Here is a 16,185-nt window from a genome sequence, read left to right on the forward strand (position 1 = left end):
GCATTTATCACAATTCCCTAGACACCCGCCGGGTCTTTTCTTCCAGACACTCATCATTGAGCATCTGATTTCCACAGCCCTTTTGCACTGGCAGGCATCCGGGTGGTCACTTTCCCCGTTGCCCTGCCCGGCCCGGCCCACCCGGCCTGCCTTTCTACAGCTGCGCAAACAGGGTGGGCCCTTCCCTCTGTGGTACTTGCTCCTGAGGCCTCTGTGTGAGCCCCTTGCTAGGCTCTCCGGGGAGTAGCAGAAGTTGCCTATCCCCTGTCCTCTGAGAAGGCTTTAGGATCAGGGAGTCAGGGAGCCAGCTCTGGGTGCTGGGGAGTCAGGGCCCGCCACGATCTAGGAGCTGCGGGGCGTTCAGCAAAGAGCTCACAGGACCGGAGAGAGGGTCTGAAAGTGGGGATGTATACGGACAATGTATTAGGCACGTACAAAGATCGGCGAAAATGTAGCTTAAGCTTCAACGCCCAGAGGGAAGGCGAGTTAGGGAGAGGCAGCCACCCTGTGTTCCCATCTCAGAGGTGCCGGCCCCTTTGCAGTGGAGCGGCACCTGCACCTTGGGCCGGGAGGGGGGCGATTTCTTCCGTTGCTTAGCCAAGTCTGCCACTTCCCACCTCACCAGGTTTTTCTGGGGACCCAAATACTTCCTGTTCCTTTAGGGAGGGAGAAAAGGGCCTCTTCTGGGAGAGTCTTTGCTGCTAGTAGGTATAGCAGACCCTGGCTGGAAGCACGATCTGTGTGAGGAACCATTTCCCTGCACCCTGGCAATCAACCACATTAGTCAGACCTGGCTATGAAGTTGGGTTGGGGGGCCGGGTAACCAGGCTGAGTTGAATGTTCTCCTTGTTTTCTCTCTCTCTCTCTCACTGATCCCTGCACACACAGAAAGCTCTCAGCATAGACAGATATTTTAAAAAGCACCTCCTGCATTCATAGCTCATTATTCGGGATAAAAGAGGTTTGCAAGATGCAAAGCTAGACACACCCAGAGGTGGGAGGGGAGATGGACCATTTGCGGTTATGGGTTGTGCAGCTCGAACCCTAGCCCTGGACTGCCCTGCAGATATGTGCTGTCGGTCACAAGAGGGGACCTGCCAGGCCAGGATTTGCCCAGGGCAAACCCACTCCCCCAATTCCCAACTGGGAAGATGTGTCAGTTCCCACATCTCAAGGGTTGTGAGCGGGGAAAGGGAGAAGAGAAGAGGGGTGATGATAGCGGAACAGCAGGGTAGCCCGGGTCTTCAAAGCGCAGTCCTTGGTTCCTGGCAGTGACTTGACATCCTTTGCGTCTCTCAGGAATAACCTCCACAAACCTTTACCAGTCCCCGCAGCCCTTCCCCCACTCGCCAGTGGTTTTGAAATTCCAGGGGTTTAATTTATTAGTATCCCACAGCCTGTTAGTTAAACAAACAACTGACTGGCTTGTTTGAAATTTAAAGGGAAGAATAATTTGTGGCCTGCTAAATTCCCTCTCCATTAGCTAAAAATGGTCTCCCCACTGGGACGCATATCCGGGTGCAGTCTGGGCCTGGCAGGGAGAGGTGGGGACTGAGAGGAGAGGATACTTACTTGATGAGGGACTGCTGTCCTTTTTTTTTTTTTTTTTTTTTTTGCGGTACGCGGGCCTCAGCGGCCATGTCTCACGGGCCCAGCTGCTCCGCGGCACGTGGGATCCTCCCAGACCGGGGCATGAACTCGTGTCCCCTGCATCGGCAGGCAGACTCTCAACCACTGCGCCACCAGGGAAGCCCCAGCCCTTAATTTTTTTAAATTAATTAATTTATTTATTAATTTTTGGCTGCATTGGGTCTTGGTTGCTGTGCACAGGCTTTCTCCAGTTGCGGTGAGTGGGGGCTACTCATCGCGGTGGCCTCTCTCGCTGCGAAGCACAGGTTCTAGGCACGCGGGCTTCAGGAGCCGTGGCACGTGGGTTCAGTAGTTGTGGCTCGTGGGCTCTAGAGCACAGGCTCAGTAGTTGTGGCGCACGGGCTTAGTTGCTCCATGGCATGTGGGATCTTCCCGGACCAGGGCTCGAACCCGTGTCCCCTGCATTGGCAGGCGGATTCTCAACCACTGTGCCACCAGGGAAGCCCCGCCCTTAAGTTTTTATTATGAAAGCTATACACGTTCCTTGTAGAAAACTTGGAAAATAGAGAAAAGCATAAAGGAAGAAGTGAAAAGCGCACATAACCCCACCACCCAGACATGACCGTTGGTAAGAGTACATTGTATGCCCTTCCAGTGTTTTTCTAGGCATAACTCTACCTCGCCATCACTGCCTTTAAGACGGTTTCTTTTTCTGACTATAAAAACAATGCATACTCAATTTTCAAATAACACAAAAATATGAAGACTAAAAGAAAAATTACCCCAGTTCCACTGTCCTGAGATGACTACTGCTAATATGTTGGTGCAGTTCCTTATACTCTTTTTCACTTAACTGAGATCAAATAGTCCATGTAGTTCTATGTGCTCTTCACTTAGTGTCTTACCGTGTACATTTTCCCATGTCAGTGAATATGCATCCGAAACATGATGTGTAATGGCTGCGTGGTCATTGTGTGGATGCATCATAATTCATTATTTTGTTTTTCAGGAGAGACAGGTTTGGGCAAGTCCACCCTCATGGACACCCTGTTCAACACCAAGTTCGAGGGGGAGCCAGCCACCCACACACAGCCGTGTGTCCAGCTCCAGTCCAATACATATAACCTTCAAGAAGGCAACGTGTGGCTAAAGCTCACAATTGTTAGCACAGTGGGCTTCGGGGACCAGATCAACAAGGAGGACAGGTAAGGGAGGCGGTGGGGTGGGGAGGCTACTGGGAGGCCACGGGGAGGAGCTCACCACTGGGGTCCCGCTGGACCTCTCAGATGATGCAGGCAGGCAGCAGAGAGCTCACTAGCACCACCTCCACCCAGGGTCCCTGTCTATTTCAGTGTTCTACGCCACACGCTTTGCCAAAAGCAGGATGTTTTTCTATTCCATTCGGCAGACATTTATTGAGCCAGGTACTGCCGTGCACTGACAGTCTAAAAAGGAATGACCTTGTCTCTGCCCTTGAGGCAAAGACTCACGGCGAAACCTGGTCTTAAACAAACAAGTTCCTTTGAGTGTGACCTGCTCTGTAAAGGACAGGGTACACAGAGGTAAAGGACAAGCTACAGGGAGAACATGAAGGAGAGAACAGTCAGCTCCATGCAGGGAGGTCAGGGAGGCCTGCACAGAGGAGGTGCCCCTGAGCTGGGGCCCTTTGAAGGGTGAACGATTTTGCTGGACAGACAAGGGAAGGTTGGGAACAGCATCCCGGGCAGGGACAGCTGCTTGTACAGAGGCAAAGGAATGTGGAAGACTGTGGCATGTTCTAGGGGACTGAGCTTGCTCTGTTTGGCTAGACCAGGGGTAGAGTTACTGTGAAGCTAGTGAAGCTTGTTTCAGGGCCCTCAGTTGCACATGCACCTCCAAAGCCCTGGAACTAATTTCTAGTCATTGTGCTGTTTGATCTTTCTTGGAGGGCCCTTCAAATCGTGTGAATCTAGGGCCCCACAATACTTGCTGTGCCCCTGGGCCGGTGCTTGGCGTGAGCTGGGGGAAAAGCGAGGGGAGATGAGCCTGAAGAGGTAAGCAGGGACCAGATCATGGAGGGGTTTGTAGAATGTGTAGATAAGGAGCCACTGAAAAGCTTTATGAAGTAGAATGATGTAGTCGAATTGGCCTTTGAAGAGGGGGCTTTGGGATAGTATGGAGATGGGCTGGAGAGCACGAAGACCAAATAGGAGACTGTTGAACCAATTTGATCGAGGCCAGCGGTGACACAGGTGCTGAGACAGGGAAGAGGAGACAGATTTGATAACTACTGAGTAGGTAGACTCAACAGGGCTTGGGGGTTGGGAGGGCAAAAGAAGAACCTAGAATGAGGCTTGGATTTCTGGCTTTGGAGAGTGGACAGATGGTTGGCAGCATTCAGTAAGAGTTACCATAAGAACCAGGTTTAAGAAGAATCAGCTCTGTTTAGGAAGTGTTGAGTTTGAGCTGCCTGCGGACCATCGAGAGAGATTACCTTTATCGGTAGGAAGCTGAATATTCAGGGTTAGAGGTCAGGAGAGGGTCTGCAAACAGACTTGGGTTATCAAGGTATAGGTGATACGTTCCAGCCACAGACACACGTAAGATCATCCAGGGATTGGAGCCGAGTGAGATGAACGCTGGGCTAAAGATAAAAACCTGAGGATGTTAAGTCAGCAGATGGAGGAAAAGACATCCTGGAAAGAGACTGAGCTGGAATAAGCAGAGAGGTAGGAGGAGACTGTGGGTGGTTGAGAATGGTGTGCCAGTGAGGGCTGGAGTGAGGCTCAGATGAGGATGAGATGAGGGCTGGGTTGAGGGAGGGGGAGGGCGTCAGGCACCATCTGCATTTTTTTAACATCTTTATTGGAGTATAATTGCTTTACAATGGTGTGTTAGTTTCTGCTTTATAACAAAGTGAATCAGTTATACATATACATATGTTCGCATATCTCTTCCCTCTTGCGTCTCCCTCCCTCCCACCCTCCCCATCCCACCCCTCCAGGCGGTCACAAAGCACCGAGCTGATCTCCCTGTGCTATGTGGCTGCTTCCCACTAGCTATCTATTTTACGTTTGGTAGTGTATATATGTCCATGCCACTCTCTCTCACTTTGTCACAGCTTACCGTTTCCCCTCCCCATATCCTCAAGTCCATTCTCTAGTAGCTCTGTGTCTTTATACCCATCTTGCCCCTAGGTTCTTCACGACCTTTTTTTTTCCCTTAGATTCCATATATACGTGTTAGCATACAGTATTTTTCTCTTTCTGACTTACTTCACTCTGTATGACAGACTCTAGGTCCATCCACCTCACTACAAATAACTCAATTCCGTTTCTTTTTATGGCTGAGTAATATTCCATTGTATATATGTGCCACATCTTCTTTATCCATTCATCTGTCGATGGACACTTAGGTTGCTTCCATGTCCTGGCTGTTGTAAATAGAGCTGCAGTGCACATTGTGGTACATGACTCTTTTTGAATTATGCATTTAACTAAAAGTCACATGGTTATCACAGGTGCTCTTCGCAGAAAAGGTCATTCATCATTTTGAGCAAAGTGCTCATCCTTTGAGGATTCCCTTGCTTCTCAGATGAACTGTATCCCAAATTCTTCTATTTCTCCTTTAAAATAACAACAGCCATACTCATTTCCTTATAATGAATAAATATATTTAGCTCCTTAATAATTGAACTGAATTCTGTTTTCCATTTGAAATTCTAGACGAAGGACACCTCTGCTTTGTATAGGCCTGCTTATTGTGTGAATCTTGTTTGGTGGAGAATAAATTAAACCCTGGGGAAAGGGGATATTTGGGTCACAATATGAGTGATTAATCTCAGCTGCAGATTGCTCAGCATCTCCTCCATTAAATTTTTCACAGTTCTCAGTAACATATAGTCGGCATATCTAACATTGGAAAACGCCTGCATAATGATGGTTTGGGAGGGCCAAACTGATAGAGCCCCTTAGAGGCTAATCTACTTCTCTTATATTTTTAATATCCTTACTGTTTTTCCTGATTATAAATGTGATACATGCTTATATCAAATAATACAAACTCACGTAAGTAAAAATGAGAAGCCTCCGGGAAATGGGCTGGGGAACAGGAGTGGAGTAATTCCAGGGATTTGTAATAAAAAGCCATGTTTTCTCCATTCTGACCGGGCCATGAGGACATAGATAGGTCAGTGCAGCTGCGCTGAAAGAGAGTATCAGAAGGCCCTGCTTTACCCAGGGTGCAGGGGAAAACTGAGAAGAGGACGAAGGCCATATCTTGAAGGGCACCATTTGAAAGCTGCTGAAGCAAAAGGAACTCAAGAGGGAGACAGAGGACAGGCTGGAAAGGGGTGTGCTTAGGAACGTAGGCTTTGGTCTCAGACAGACCTAGGTTCAAATCCCATCTTGCTACTTATTAGCTCAGGGATCTTGGACAAGCATTCTGTGCTGGTCTCAGCCTATCCATAACCAATGTTGCAGCTGGACCGGCCCTTGTGGTTCTTCTTATTATGATTGCAAGACGCCCTCAGTAATAACCGTCAGGAAACTTGAAGGGGAAGAAAGGGTTTATTACTCACAGGTTCTGGAAAGGACAAGGCACACCTGGGGCTACACAGCGAGGTCGAGGGTAGAGAAAGAGAGAGAGAGCACCTGGGCCTGGGGTTCTGCTTTCATAGGGATCGAGGGTAGGCGGCCTGTGGTTTTGCGGGCTCACTCTTTATTGGTGAATGTAAAACATAAGAGCGGGAATTTAACACGTGGGGAGAGAAACAAACAAGTGGCCTAAATGGTCAGTTATAGAAACCCACCAATATCTTTAAAACAAGGAAGCCTGGGGTGGCGGGGTGGACAGGGCTGGTTCCTTATCTTTCTGTGGCTGGCAGTGTGTTTATTCGGGATAGCTGTCCTTGAAGTAGGTGCCTTTTTGAAGTGGATGCCTCCAAAATCAAAGCTTAAATCAGACACTTGCCTTACAAAAATGCAAGTTACAACTGTCAGGGCTTACACTACAACTAGGCACTTAAATTCTCTATGCCTCAGTTTTCTGTAAAGTGGGGATGGTGATAATACTGATATCTACCCAGAGGGTTATGGGTGAGGCATACTCCACGTGTATGGCATAGGAAATGCTTAAACAGTGCCTGGCACGGGGTAACTAACAAACAGAAGATATTGTTATGATCGTGACTTATTGGTAGAAGATTTAAGGGAGAGTTGTATTATGTAGCATATGGGAGGGAATGATAAATAGTGTCCAGGAAGATAAAAACTGAAAAATATTCATTGGGTTTGGCAACATGAAGGTCATTAATACACTTAGGAAAAGTAATTCCAGGGAAATTGTGGGTAGAAACTAGATTGCCATGAGTGAATGGGAGATAAGGAAGTAAAGGCATCAGAATAGCAAAAGGAGGGACTTCCCTGGTTGCACAGTGGTTAAGAATCCACCTGCCAGTGCGGGGGACAGGGATTCAAGCCCTGGTCCGAGAAGATACCACATGGCACGGAGCAACTAAGCCTATGTGCCACAGCTACTGGGGCCTGCGCTCTAGAGCCCGTGAGCCACAACTACTGAGCCCTCATACCGCAACTACTGAAGTGTGTGCACCTAGAGTCCATGCTCCGCAACAAGAGAAGCCACCACGATAAGAAGCCCGTGCACCGCAATGAAGAGTAGCCCCCCGCTCGCCACAACTAGAGAAAGCCTGTGCACAGCAATGAAGACCCAACGCAGCCAAAAATAAATAAATAAATAAATAAATTTATTTATTAAAAAAAAAAAGAATAGCAAACGGAGCAATTGAACAGAAAAAAGAGTCCAAGATCAAATCCATGTTTATATGGGAATTTAGCATTTGGAACTTAGCAAGGAAAGAATGGACCATTCAAGAAAATGTGGGCTTCGCTGGTGGTGCAGTGGTTGAGAGTCTGCCTGCCAATGCAGGGGACATGGGTTCGTGCCCCGGTTCGGGAAGATCCCACATGCCGCTGAGCAGCTAGGCCCGTGAGCCATGGCCGTGGAGCCTGCGCGTCCAGAGCCTGTGCTCTGCAACGGGAGAGGCTACAACAGTGAGACGCCTGCGTACCGCAAAAAAAAAAAAGAAAAAAGAAAAAAGAAAATGCTGGGAAAACAGGCCATCCGTTAGGAAAACATAAGATGAGACCCTCCCACACAAACACCATTCACAAAAATAGATTCCAGTTGGATTAAAAACAACTTCTAAAAATACGAGGAAAAATATAGGAGAATATTTTTATAACTTTGGGGCTAGAGAAGGCTTCTCTTTTTTTTAACATCTTTATTGGAGTATAATTGCTTTACAATAGTGTGTTAGTTTCTGCTTTATAACCAAGTGAATCAGTTATACATATGTTCCCATATCTCTTCCCTCTTTCGTCTCCCTCCCTCCCACCCTCCCTATCCCACCCCTCTAGGTGGTCACAAAGCACCGAGCTGATCTCCCTGTGCTATGCGGCTGCTTCCCACTAGCTATCTATTTTACGTTTGGTAGTGTATATATGTCCATGCCACTCTCTCACTTTGTCACAGCTTACCCTTCCCCCTCCCCCTATCCTCAAGTCCATTCTCTAGTAGCTCTGTGTCTTTATACCCATCTTGCCCCTAGGTTCTTCACGACCTTTTTTTCTCCTTAGATTCCATATATACGTGTTAGCATACAGTATTTTTCTCTTTCTGACTTACTTCACTCTGTATGACAGACTCTGAGTCCATCCACCTCACTACAAATAACTCAATTCCGTTTCTTTTAATGGCTGAGTAATATTCCATTGTATATATGTGCCACATCTTCTTTACCCATTCATCTGTTGATGGACACTTAGGTTGCTTCCATGTCCTGGCTATTGTAAATAGAGCTGCAATGAATTTTGGTACATGATTCTTTTTGAATTATGGTTTTCTCAGGGTATATGCCCAGGAGTGGGATTGCTGGGTCGTATGGTAGTTCTATTTTTAGTTTTTTAAGGAACCTCCATACTGTTCTCTATAGTGGCTGTATCAATTTACATTATCACCAACAGTGCAAGAGGGTTCCCTTTTCTCCACACCCTCTCCAGCATTTATTGTTTGTAGATTTCTTTTTTTTGGCGGTATGCGGGCCTCTCACCGTTGTGGACTCCCCCCATTGCGGAGCACAGGCTCCGGATGCGCAGGCTCAACGGCCATGGCTCACAGGCCCAGCCGCTCCGTGGCATGTGGGGTCTTCCCGGACCGGGGCACGAACCTGTGTCCCCTGCATCGGCAGGCGGACTCTCAACCACTGCGCCACCACGGAAGCCCTATTGTTTGTAGATTTTTTGATGACGGCCATTCTGACCGGTGTGAGATGATATCTCATTGTAGTTTTGATATGCATTTCTCTAATGATTAATGATGTTGAGCATTCTTTCATGTGTTTGTTGGCAATCTGTATATCTTCTTTGGAGAAATGTCTATTTAGGTCTTCTGCCCATTTTTGGATTGGGTTGTTTGTTTTTTTGATATTGAGCTGCATGAGCTGCTTGTAAATTTTGGAGATTAATCTTTTGTCAGTTGCTCCATTTGCCCATATTTTCTCCTATTCTGAGGGTTGTCTTTTCATCTTGCTTATGGTTTCCTTTGCTGTGCAAAAGCTTTAAGTTTCATTAGGTCCCATTTGTTTATTTTTGTTTTTATTTCTATTTCTCTGGGACGTGAGTCAAAAAGGATCTTGCTGTGATTTATGTCATAGGGTGTTCTACCTATGTTTTCCTCTAAGAGTTTGATAGTGTCTGGCCTTACATTTAGGTCTTTAATCCATTTTGAGCTTATTTTTGTGTATGGTGTTAGGGAGTGTTCTAAATTCCTACTTTTACATGTAGCTGTCCAGTTTTCCCAGCACCACTTATTGAAGAGGCTGTCTTTTCTCCACTGTATATTCTTGCCTCCTTTATCAAAGATAAGGTGACCGCATGTGCGTGGGTTTACCTCTGGACTTCCTATCCTGTTCCATGGATCTATATTTCTGTTTTTGTGTCAGTACCATATTGTCTTGATTACTGTAGCTTTGTAGTATAGTCTGAAGTCAGGGAGCCTGATTCCTCCAGCTCCATTTTTTGTTCTCAAGATTGCTTTGGCTATTCGGGGTCTTTTGTGTTTCCATACAGATTGTGAAAGTTTTTGTTCTAGTTCTGTGAAAAATGCCAGTGGTAGTTTGATAGGGATTGCATTGAATCTGTAGATTGTTTTGGGTAGTAGAGTCATTTTCACAATGTCGATTCTTCCAATCCAAGAACATGGTATATCTCTACATCTGTTTGTATCATCTTTAATTTCTTTCATCAGTGTCTTATAATTTTCTGCATACAAGTCTTTTGTCTCAATAGATAGGTTTATTCCTAGATATTTTATTCTTTTTGTTGCAATGGTAAATGGGAGTTTTCTTAATTTCACTTTCAGATTTTTCATCATTAGTGTGTAGGAATGCCAGAGATTTCTGTGCATTAATTTTGTATCCTGCTATTCTACCACATTCATTGATTAGCTCTAGTAGTTTGCTGGTGGCATGTTTAGGATTCTCTGTATGTATAGTACCATGTCATCTGCAACAGTGACAGCTTTACTTCTTCTTTTCCGATTTGGATTCCTTTTATTTCTTTTTTCTTCTCTGAGTGCTATGGCTAAAACTTCCAGAACTCTGTTGAATAATAGTGGTGAGAGTGGACAGCCTTGTCTTGTTTCTGAGCTTAGTGGAAATGCTTTCAGTTTTTCACCATTGAGGATGATGTTGGCTGTGGGTTTGTCATATATGGCCTTTATTATGTTGAGGAAAGTTCCCTCTATGCCTACTTTCTGCAGGGTTTTTATCATAAATGGGTGTTGAATTTTGTCGAAAGCTTTCTCTGCATCTATTGAGATGATCATATGGTTTTTCTCCTTCAGTTTGTTAATATGGTGTATCACATTGATTGATTTGCATATATTGAAGAATCCTTGCATTCCTGGAATAAACCCCACTTGATCATGGTGTATGATCCTTTTAATGTGCTGTTGGATTCTGTTTGCTAGTATTTTGTTGAGGATTTTTGCATCTATGTTCATCAGTGATATTGGCCTGTAGTTTTCCTTCTTTGTGACATCCTTGTCTGGTTTTGGTATCAGGGTTATGGTGGTCTCGTAGAATGATTTTGGGAGTGTTCCTCCTTCTGCTATATTTTGGAAGAGTTTGAGAAGGATAGGTGTTAGCTTCTCTCTAAATGTTTGATAGAATTCGCCTGCGAAGCCATCTGGTCCTCGGCTTTTGTTTGGTGGAAGATTTTTTTTTTTTTTTTTTTTTTTTTTTTTTTTGCGGTATGCGGGCCTCTCACTGCTGTGGCCTCTCCTGTTGCGGAGCACAGGCTCCCGATGCACAGGCTCAGCGGCCATGGCTCACGGGCCCAGCCGCTCCGCGGCACGTGGGATCCTTCTGGACCGGGACACGAACCCGCGTCCCCTTCATCAGCAGGTGGACTCCCAACCACTGTGCCTCCAGGGAAGCCCTGGAAGATTTTTTTAATTATTATTTATTTTTGGCTGCGTTGGGTCTTCATTGCTGCACACAGGCTTTCTCTAGTTGCAGTGAGCTGGGGCTACTCTTCGTTGCAGTGCGTGAGTCTCAGTAGTTGTGGCCTGCAGGCTCCAAAGCGCACGCTCAGTAGTTGTGGCGCACGGGCTTAGTTGCTCCGCAGCACATGGGATCTTCCCAGACCAGGGCTCGAACCTGTGTCACCTGCATTGGCAGGCGGATTCTTAACCACTGTGCCACCAGGGAAGTCCTGTTGGAAGATTTTTAATCACAGTTTCAATTTCAGTGCTTGTGATTGGTCTGTTCATATTTTCTGTTTCTTCCTGATTCAGTCTCAGAAGGTTGTGCATTTCTAAGAATTTGTCCATTTCTTCCAGGTTGTCCATTTTATTGGCATAGAGTTGCTTGTAGTAATCTCTCATGATCCTTTGTATTTCTGCAGTGTCAGTTGTTACTTCTCCATTTTCATTTCTAATTCTATTGATTTGAGTCTTCTCCCTTTTTTTCTTGATGAGTCTGGCTAATGGTTTATCAATTTTTTTTAATCTTCTCAAAGAACCAGATTTTAGTTTTATTGATCTTTGCTATCATTTCCTTCATTTCTTTTTGATTTATTTCTTAACCACTGCGCCACCAGGGAAGTCTGATTTATTTCTGATCTGATCTTTATGATTTCTTTCCTTCTGCTAACTTTGGGGTTATTTTGTTCTTCTTTCTCTAATTGCTTTAGGTGTAAGGTTAGTTTGTTTATTTGAGATGTTTCTTGTTTCTTAAGGTAGGATTGTATTGCTATAAACTTCCCTCTTAGAACTGCTTTTGTTGCATCCCATAGCTTTTGGGTCGTCGTGTTTTCATTGTCATTTGTTTCTAGGTATTTTTTGATTTCCTCTTTGATTTCTTCAGTGATCTCTTGGTTATTAAGCCTCCATGTGTTTGTATTTTTTACAGATTTTTTCCTGTAATTGATATCTAGTCTTATAGCGTTGTGGTCGGAAAAGATACTTGATAACGATTTCAGTTTTGTTAAATTTACCAAGGCTTGGTTTGTGACCCAAGATATGATGTATCCTGGAGAACGTTCCATGAGCACTTGAGAAGAATATGTATTCTGTTGTTTTTGGATGGAATGTCCTATAAATAGCAATTTAGTCCAATCTTGTTTAATGTATCATTTAAAGCTTGTGTTTCCTTATTTATTTTCATTTTGGATGATCTGTCTATTGGTGAAAGTGGGGTGTTAAAGTCCTCTACTATGATTTGTGTTACTGTCGATTTCCCCTTTTATGGCTGTTAGTATTTGCCTTATGTATTGAGGTGCTCCTATGTTGGGTGCATAAATACTTACGGTTGTTATATCTTCTTCTTGGATTGATCCCTTGATCATTATATAGTGTCCTTCTTTGTCTCTTGTAATAGTCTTTATTTTAAAGTCTGTTTTGTCTGATACGAGAAGTGCTCCTCCAGCTTTCTTTTGATTTCCATTTGCATGGAATATCTTTTTCCATCCCCTCACTTTCAGTCTGTATGTGTCCCTAGGTCTGAAGTGGGTCTCTTGTAGACAGCATATATATGGGTCTTGTTTTCGTATCCATTCAGCCAGTCTGTGTCTTTTGGTTGGAGCATTTAATCCATTTACATTTAAGGTAATTATTGATATGTATGTTCCTATTACCATTTTCTTAATTGTTTTGGGTTTGTTATTGTAGGTCTTTTCCTTCTCCTGTGTTTCCTGCCTAGAGAAGTTCCTTTAGCATTTGTTGTAAAGCTGGTTTGGTGGTGCTGAATTCTCTTAGCTTTTGCTTGTCTGTAAAGGTTTTAATTTCTCCATCAAATCTGAATGAGGTCCTTGCTGGGTAGAGTAATCTTGGTTGTAGGTTGTTCTCCTTCATCACTTTAAATATGTCCTGCCAGTCCCTTCTGGCTTGCAGAGTTTCTGCTGAAAGATCAGCTGTTAACCTTATGGGGATTCCCTTGTGTATTATTTGTTTTTTTTTCCCTTGCTGCTTTAAATATTTTTTCTTTGTATTTAATTTTTGATAGTTTGATTAATATGTGTCTTGGCGTGTTTTTCCTTGGATTTATCCTGTATGGGACTCTCTGTGCTTCCTGGACTTGATTAACTATTTCCTTTCCCATATTAGGGAAGTTTTCAACTATAATCTCTTCAAATATTTTCTCAGCCCCTTTCTTTTTCTCTTCTTCTGGGACCCCTATAATTCAAATGTTGGTGAGTTTAGTGTTGTCCCACAGGTCTCTGAGACTGTCCTCAGTTCTTTTCATTCTTTTTCCTTTATTCTGCTCTGCAGTAGTTATTTCCACTATTTTATCTTCCAGGTCACTTATCTGTTCTTCTGCCTCAGTTATTCTGCTATTGATCCCTTAGAGAAGGCTTTTCTAATCATGACACAAAATCCAAAAGTCATAGAAGCCTGACAGATGTAAATTTGTTAAAATTAAAAACAAAACAAAAAGAAGAACCTTTTTCTTGTCGATGAAAAATGTGGCCTGCTTTTTCAGTAAACAAAGGATGTTGAGGCCATCAAGCCAGCAGCCACTGAGGCCACTTGCAACAGTGCACCCTGAGGGGACTCAGAATGGATGGAGAAAAACAGGATACTGGCCCTAGATAGTTAAGATGCCTGTCAAAGGCATAATTTCAATGAGCCTAGCCAGCCTCTTGTCTCTTCCCATACATAGATGAGTGCTACGTTCATTAACTTGAGATGTCTGGTTTTCTTTAATTAACAGTAATCTTTTGATGTTCTGACTACCTGGTTTTTGTTGCAAAACACCCTGTATATCCTGGCTCCTCCTTTACCTCTTTGGAGGAGTCCCTCAGAGGTCTCTGAGAAGCTGTCTTCTGGGGTTAGTCCTCAGTTTTGTCCACCAAATAAAACATAATTCTCAACTTTTAGGCTGTGCATTTTTTCAGTCAATAGTCTGTTGAAAGATACTATAAACAAAAGTAAAAACAAACTACAGATTAGGAGAAAATATTTGCAACCTGTATAGCAAAGGATTTTTCTAAAATGTAAAAAGAGCTTCTACAGTTCAGTGAGAAATAAACAAGTAATTGACACAAGGGGAAATGTAAATGGCCCATCAACATATGAAATGATTGTCATTCAACTTCATCAGTGAGTAGGGAAAATGAAACAATGAAGTATTTTTTTCATCTATCAGATTTGCAAAGATAAAACATAAAAATATAATATCCATTAATACCAGGTAATTTTATTCATGTTGCTGGGAGTGTAAATTGATACAGATTTTGTAAAGGTCAAATTTGATGGTATCTATTAAAATTTTAAATTTGAATATCTTATGATCCAGCAGGTCCACCTTTAGGAATATAGCCTAGAGAAACAACTGTACATGTTCATAAAAAGCATACAAAAATGATGTTCACTGCAGCATTGGTTATGGAACGAAAAAAAATTTTTAAACAGTCTAAATTTCCACCAATAGGGCAACTAAATGAGCTATAGTACAACCATGCCATGGAACTGTATTTGGCAGTGTAAAAGAATGAGTTAGATCTATATATACTTACATAAACATGTTGTTAAGTGAAAATAAGAAGTTGAAGAATGATACACAGATCATGATGCCATTTGTATAAATCTGCCCCTTCCCAGTAAAACAAACATTTCTCTCTCTCTCTGTGTATATAGAAGCAGAGAAAAAAGTCTGCAAGAATAATCAACAAACTAAAAGTAGTAACTACTATTAGTAGTTACCTCTGAGGAGGGTAGATTAAGTACATGTATTGCTTGCATAATTAAAAATAAATTTTGGGGACTTCCCTGGTGGCGCAATGGTTAAGAATCCACCTGCCAATGTAAGGGACACGGGTTCGAGCCCTGGTCTGGGAAGATACCACATGCCGTGGAGCGACTAAGCCCGTGCGCCACAGCTACTGAGCCTGCGCTCTAGAGCCCACATGCCACAATTACTGAAGTCCGCATGCCTAGAGCCCATGCTCCGCAACAGGAGAAGCCACCACAATGAGAAGCCTGCTCACCGCAACAAAGAGTAGCCCCCGCTCGCTGCAACTAGAGAAAGCCCGTGTGCAGCAATGAAGACCCAACGCAGCCCCCCCAAAATTTTTTAATTAATCAATTTAAAAAATAAAAAGAGTTGAAAAAAATTAAAAAGAAGCAGATAAAGTGGATATACACTGCTCCTTTAAAAAGCTTTCCTGAGCTGGGAAAAAGATAAAGCAGTGTGTAGAGGGAAGCAAGAAGGTCACAGGTGAGTTTTATGAGGATGGGAGAGATGACAAGGGCTTGAATGGGAGCGGAAGCTTCCAGGATGGAGAGGAGGGGGCAGATGTGAGAGAAATAGAAAATAGTAACCAATTGATGTGGGGGATCTAGTTCAGTTTATAAGATACTAAATGTCTACTGTGTGCCAGGTACAGTGTGAGGTGCCAGGGCTACTGAGAAATAAGACACAGTCTCTAGTTAAGGAGCTTGTAGTTTAGTAGAGGGGGCAAATATGTATGCAAAGTCTACATAATGTGGTAAGTACAGTAACAGAGGTATGTGGAGGGCGCCTGTGCGCACAGGAAGAGCAGCAGTCAAGCCTGGTGGTGGGAGTATAGGGTGCAGGTTGCTGAAAGGGGAGAGGAGGTGATCAGGAATGACTGGGCTAAGTCTTGAAATCTTGCAGGATGAGTACAAGGTAGTGAACTGTCTAAGAGTGGGTATTCAGTACACATTTGTTGAATGAATGAATGATATATACATTGATGGGAAAAGGAAAGTAAACACCTCTAACTTTTCATCATTTAAAACCAAAAGTATCCAACTCACAGACATAGAAAACAAACCTATGGTTACCAAAGGGGGAAGCGGGGGAGGGATAAATTAGGAGGTTGGGATTAACAGATACACACTACTATAGACAAATAAACAACAAGGAACTACTGTATAGCACAGGGAGCTATGTTCAATATCTTGCAATAACCTATAATGGAAAAGAATCTGAAAAAGAAGATATACAGTATAACTGAATCACTTTGCTGTACACCTGAAACTAACACAACATTGTAGATCAACTATACTTCA

At 43.7% G+C, this 16,185-nt stretch overlaps 1 protein-coding gene across 8 annotated transcripts in view; it reads left to right on the top strand.

Moving 5' to 3' along the window:
* Positions 1–16,185, top strand: part of SEPTIN6 (septin 6) — a 72,001-nt gene that overhangs the window by 19,472 nt on the left and 36,344 nt on the right. For all 8 annotated transcript variants that reach the window (XM_081222586.1, XM_081222587.1, XM_081222593.1 and 5 more), the window contains one exon: positions 2,600–2,795. In XM_081222586.1, the coding sequence (XP_081078712.1) occupies positions 2,600–2,795 (196 nt within the window). The remainder of the gene's footprint in view (positions 1–2,599; positions 2,796–16,185) is intronic.

This window comes from Mesoplodon bidens, assembly GCF_964165515.1.
Source record: "Mesoplodon bidens genome assembly, chromosome: X".
Lineage (NCBI taxonomy): Eukaryota > Metazoa > Chordata > Mammalia > Artiodactyla > Ziphiidae > Mesoplodon > Mesoplodon bidens.